The 4,935-nt window shown below is 48.7% G+C and overlaps 3 protein-coding genes across 3 annotated transcripts; 2 read left to right on the forward strand and 1 right to left on the reverse strand.

The window, feature by feature from the left end:
• Nucleotides 1-148: 148 nt before the first annotated feature.
• On the reverse strand, nt 149-364 carry PPTG_21840 (hypothetical protein; the record flags this gene model as incomplete). The annotated part of the gene is made up of 1 exon (XM_008900542.1): nt 149-364. The coding sequence occupies one exon, from the start codon at nt 362-364 to the stop codon at nt 149-151; it is 216 nt and encodes a 71-aa protein (XP_008898790.1).
• Nucleotides 365-1,678: 1,314 nt separating this feature from the next.
• Nucleotides 1,679-1,795, forward strand: PPTG_21841 (hypothetical protein; the record flags this gene model as incomplete). The annotated part of the gene is made up of 1 exon (XM_008900543.1): nt 1,679-1,795. One exon carries the CDS (start codon nt 1,679-1,681, stop codon nt 1,793-1,795), a length of 117 nt encoding a protein of 38 aa, XP_008898791.1.
• A 1,021-nt stretch (nt 1,796-2,816) lies between these two features.
• PPTG_21842 (hypothetical protein) lies at nt 2,817-2,960 on the forward strand (the record flags this gene model as incomplete). Its single annotated transcript, XM_008900544.1, has 1 exon — nt 2,817-2,960. One exon carries the CDS (start codon nt 2,817-2,819, stop codon nt 2,958-2,960), a length of 144 nt encoding a protein of 47 aa, XP_008898792.1.
• Nucleotides 2,961-4,935: the final 1,975 nt, after the last annotated feature.

Genomic DNA, 4,935 nt, shown 5'->3' on the forward strand with positions numbered 1-4,935 from the left:
CTTATTTAAATAAATCTATACTTACGAGACGTAAGTATAGTTAATCTAAGTTTAAGCAAACTACGCTTCCTCGTACACGTGCGCTAATGTGTAAGCCGAAGTAGTGGGCACTTAGTGAGCCCATTACAAAGTCCATGATATCTCGGCATTAATCCCCGGCAACACCAATTTTATGCGTCAGTGCCCCAACGATCCCCCTGCGGCGGTGCACGATCTCCTCCCCTTGCTCATCTAGTCTGTCGTACAGGTCCACATTTTTGGGTTCCAATTCGTCCAAGCGCTGGGCAAGACGGCCCAGAATCTGTGCGTCCGCAGCAGCCTCTTCCAGAGAACGGTTCTGTGTTCCAACGTGATGGCTCCGCATCTCTTGTAGATTTGCACGATAAATTGCTAAATATATCCAATACGGCGACGATCGCGCCGCTTCTCAGCAAGTTCACGGCGTCCGCCAATGCGGCGATGGCGTCTGTTTACGTCACCAATATCTAGTGCTTTGGCTTGGTCCAATGCTTGATAGCTGGAAACACCGTGAAGCGTTTCTGATCGACGTTCCGCTCGCGTGGAGGCGTACGAGGCAACGCTCGCGGCAGGGACTGGTCTTCTACACGAAACGTGGTGCACCACGTCTAGCGCCTAGCATGTTGAAGCGATCAGTTGGCGCTCGGTGGATAGCTTGAAGCTTGGTCTCGGACAGCGATGTCTCGGGGAGGAACCAGCCATCTGTCAGGCGTCGGGTCGTCGAATTCCATATCCGCGAAAATTTGCATAGCCTTCCTCAAAATGACCGAAGTAATACATGCAATATGCTAACAAAACAGCTTACAGACCTGCCGGACCAGGCACAAACGCCCGCTAGCTCTGTCCGGTGCTCGGGGAAAGCAGTACAGTATGTGTCAGCGATCTCGCGGTCACAGTGCCACATTTCGTGACGGGCATACTATGAGTCGTTCGCTATCGGTGAAACAAACTCCGCGCTGCTCGGACTATCGAAGACACTGCAGTCATACAACGCCCACCGTCCGTGAGCCACTTCGCGCGGCAGCTGGTCCAGATTTGTCGCGTAAGCTTGTCCCGCGCCCATGATGCTCCTGCTTCCTTTGCTCTCCAAGCATCGAAATACCAACTGACTTGCCGGTGACCAACGTGATCAGTTCCAAGATTTTTCGGATAAGTGTGCATCCAGAGTAGACGATACTGTGACGGGCCTACGTCCCATGGTCATCACCGTGCAATCACGGTGGACAATCAGATCACAGTATGTAACGTTTGTTGGTTAAAACACTCTTGACACCCGCGCTCGTTTGCAATTAGCCTCAGAGCTCATTTTTCTTCACTCTTCCCAGGTCGCTACAGAGGTCACAGTAATTAAAATAAATTGTACTCAGAAATAGCCTAGTTAAGACTAATTCATGTAAATCGAAATTGACCAGGTTCAAAATTAACCTCAGCAAATATATTCATAATTAACGGAAAATTTCGAATAATACCCGGTACCTGAATAGTGTTATCCTCGTGTAACCTCTTAGTAACAATAACCTGTTGATAACCCCTGGATAACCAAACCGAAACCGAATGTTCTGTACTCGTTGCCATCCATTCCATTGGAGGCACACCACCGACCGTTTCGACAGCGTGAATTTCTATTCAGCGCCTCTTTAGCATTATATTATTCTCAAAGATGCCATCAAGAGTTCCTATCAGCAATTGGCACAAGCTGGAAGCCGTCCAGTGGATTGACCAACACGGCGAGCAAGTCCCTACACGGGCCATCAAGCACTTCCGTGCCAAGGGGTAGAAGCTGGACGGCGGTAGCGTGCGTAGGTTGACAGCACCTTGTTGAAGCGCTGGATCGACCTGGTTTTTGATGGGTCGATCCAAGCAAGGGGCAACACCTGGCGTGGGATTCGATGCGGGCGCACATCTCCAAGGAGGTTAAGGCCAAGTGCGCTGGTAGAGGCGTGATAATGTGCGTCATCCCTGGCGGTCTTACTCCCTACTTACAATCTGGAGATATTGGCATATATAAGTCTTTCAAGGATCTACTCTACATGGAGATTAATGCGTGGAAGGAGAGTGACAAGGTCGAGTATACGCAATTTGGTAACCCACGCATGACATCGGTAGGTATAGTCTGTCAGTGGATCAAAAACGCGTGGAGTGACACTGACAGCAGTGCAGTGAAAAAATCTGTAGCTGCCGCAGGGTTCGCCGATAATTGGCACGTTGCACGCCACAATATCTACGGAGAATAGTTCCGTGCAAAGTGGGAAGATCGTGGTGAAAGACATGAAGAAGACGGCGTATTCAACCTTGACGAGCTCTATGATGATGACATCGTTTTAATCGACGAGTAGGACGCAACGAAGCGTAACCTTTTGTAAATACAAAGTAACCTTTTTGAAAATCGAATAGGGTACTATTAAATAATGTCCCGGGTACTATTCGGGAATTTTCGTTAGTCTGGGTAAAAATGGGCTCTCTCTTAGCGGTTTAGTTTTTGCCCATCAAGTCCCATGATCTGGGTTCAAGTATCTGCTGTGATGATGGTTGGCACCATATGGAGAGGCAAAGCCGAAGATCAAATCTTTATTCTATCGTACAATTAGAATTAGGGCGGAAGGTGCGCAAATGAGCACGCGGATTACCTCTCTTTTATTTCTTTGTTACCTCTTTATTTCTTTCTTTTCCATTTTGTATCCATTTTCTTCAGTGTATCGGGCTGTACGTCAAGTTGCCTTCTGTCCTAGCATAGGAGGGTCAGTCCTTCGTTCATTACCCAACTAGTCTAGTTAAAAGAGGCCGAAGACTGGAAAAAGATGCCTCCAATACCACTGCCGCATCTCATTGTGGAGATTACGGAGAAAGAGTGGGAAATGTTTATCGATGCCAAGGCTGCTGTGCTTCCGTGCATCCCATTTGTGGAGCTCCCGTCGGACCTGAGGGATTCCGCCAGGCGATGAAGTGCCCGCGGTGTGATACCAGACCTGCTGCACCCCCTGCGAGCAACTCAACGTCTGCCGAGTCGACGCCTGATATCAATTCCAGCTCTAATGCTACCTAAACTGCTCAAGTCTCACATTCAATAACTTCAGCTCGTATGATATCACCCTCGCCACTTCTAGTTGCACTTGCACGGGCAGAGCGTAAGGTTGTGATTGCAACTCAACGACCCGTTGCTCGACTTAATATTGATCCGACATCACGCCCAGAAGTTGAGGCAAACACCACAAAGTTATCGTCGCTTGAGGGCACAGCCAGGCCAGCAGACGTGCCGGCGATGGTGGAGTCGTCGCTCCGCCACCGTCGGGACTCCGGGCAATGGCCCATGCCCACACCGATTTGTTCAGCGACGGAAAGTTGTGGGCTGGATGATAAAGACTAAACAAGCCAGTGACGATGCGACGCTGTTCGCAAGATCTGTAGATACCTTTCCTCCATTTTCACGCCACGAATGCGCAAACTAACCTGGCAAAGGCAATGGACTGGTGGTGCAAACACAATAGAATTTTGAAAACAACACGGAGAGCAGTAGTGGTACCAGGACGCAGAAAAAAGGGGAGGGGTCGTGCTAACAGGAAATGCCTACTTGGCAGAGGCCGCCGTCGCAGCGGGTGTGGCTTTATCCTCATTTTATGGAAGAACATGACCGTGTAAAGAAGGCATGATTCAAGTTTGATGCGTCCCTTCTAACGTATAATACGTATTAGAGTGCGGGACTCTATTTTTTTAGAGTGCGGTAAAATCGAAATTGCGCACTCTATTTTATGCGCACTCTATTCCGACATCAGCACTGACAGCTCAGGTGGTTAAGACACTTGGGTTTATTGAGGGCCCCAAGTGGGAGCAGGGTTGTCGCGGGTTCGATTCCCATCGAATACGTTAATTCTCCGTGCTATAATGGTAAGTCTCCTTCTGCATTGTCATTAACCTAGCTGCAAGCTCGCTAACATATCTTTTGCTTCAGTTTAATCAACCAACTCGTCTTCAACAACTCCTAGGAGGGGCTAGCGGCCCCCACCAAAAAGCCGAAAGCGAGCAACAGACTCCGTACGAATTTGGTCGCGATCACGCCACCATTTGCGATAGGCAGACGCCGACACTCGCCACCCGAGCTGACGAAAGTGCGGCTCCGCTCGAGATGGAATTCCACCACCTTTGGACTCAATCCAGTCGATAGCCTGTTGCTTGAGACTGATCTCGACGGACTTACGTTGTGCAGGTATAGCAGAAAGGAGGCTGATGAAACAAAAGCACTTGAGCCTTGTCAGTGGTGAAGAAGGAAACGAATGGCGGTGGCAGTGTTGGGCGAAACGAGTGGTGTCTAGAGCTGTGGTTTAGGGTGCACAGTCCAGATCTTGAAAGGTTGTTTTGTTAGCGCACTCTAATTGATCGCACTATATTTTTTTAGAGTGCTCTGCGGAACCGCATTCTATTCGAAGGGCACTCTATTTGCTAGGGGAACTCTAATCGATATTACACGTTACGTTAAGTGGCTTTGAAGCGATTTAGCGTGCCATCGGTTCCTTATCGTGCCACATCCGGCGATAACAAGAGCGCGCTTTTAGTAACGTTTGATGGGTGCACGTATTTATGAAACACCATCGCATTGTTCTCCGCGCGAACATCGGACAGCATCTGGCCAGTCCAGAAAAGCAGGAGGAGATCGAGCAAGAAGCTGCTGCTCACCTAGGCAACGGAAGCGTGGCTTTGAATATGGAACACGGGATATGTCTACCATTGAAAATATTGAAGTGAGAACATATATTATTCCGTCACACAAAGTGTATTCTTTGTTATGGCTGAGCTGAGACGCTAATACAGTTTTTTTTTTACTGTAAGTTTATTGGAAAATGTGTGTATCCAGGGCAACATACTTTGAACATGGTAACAGTTAACCTTTTAGAGGTTGGTCTTACAATTCTTGCCCCCCCCCCC

Source organism: Phytophthora parasitica (genome assembly GCF_000247585.1).
Source record: "Phytophthora parasitica INRA-310 unplaced genomic scaffold supercont2.9, whole genome shotgun sequence".
In the NCBI taxonomy this organism is placed as follows: Eukaryota; Oomycota; class Peronosporomycetes; order Peronosporales; family Peronosporaceae; genus Phytophthora; species Phytophthora nicotianae.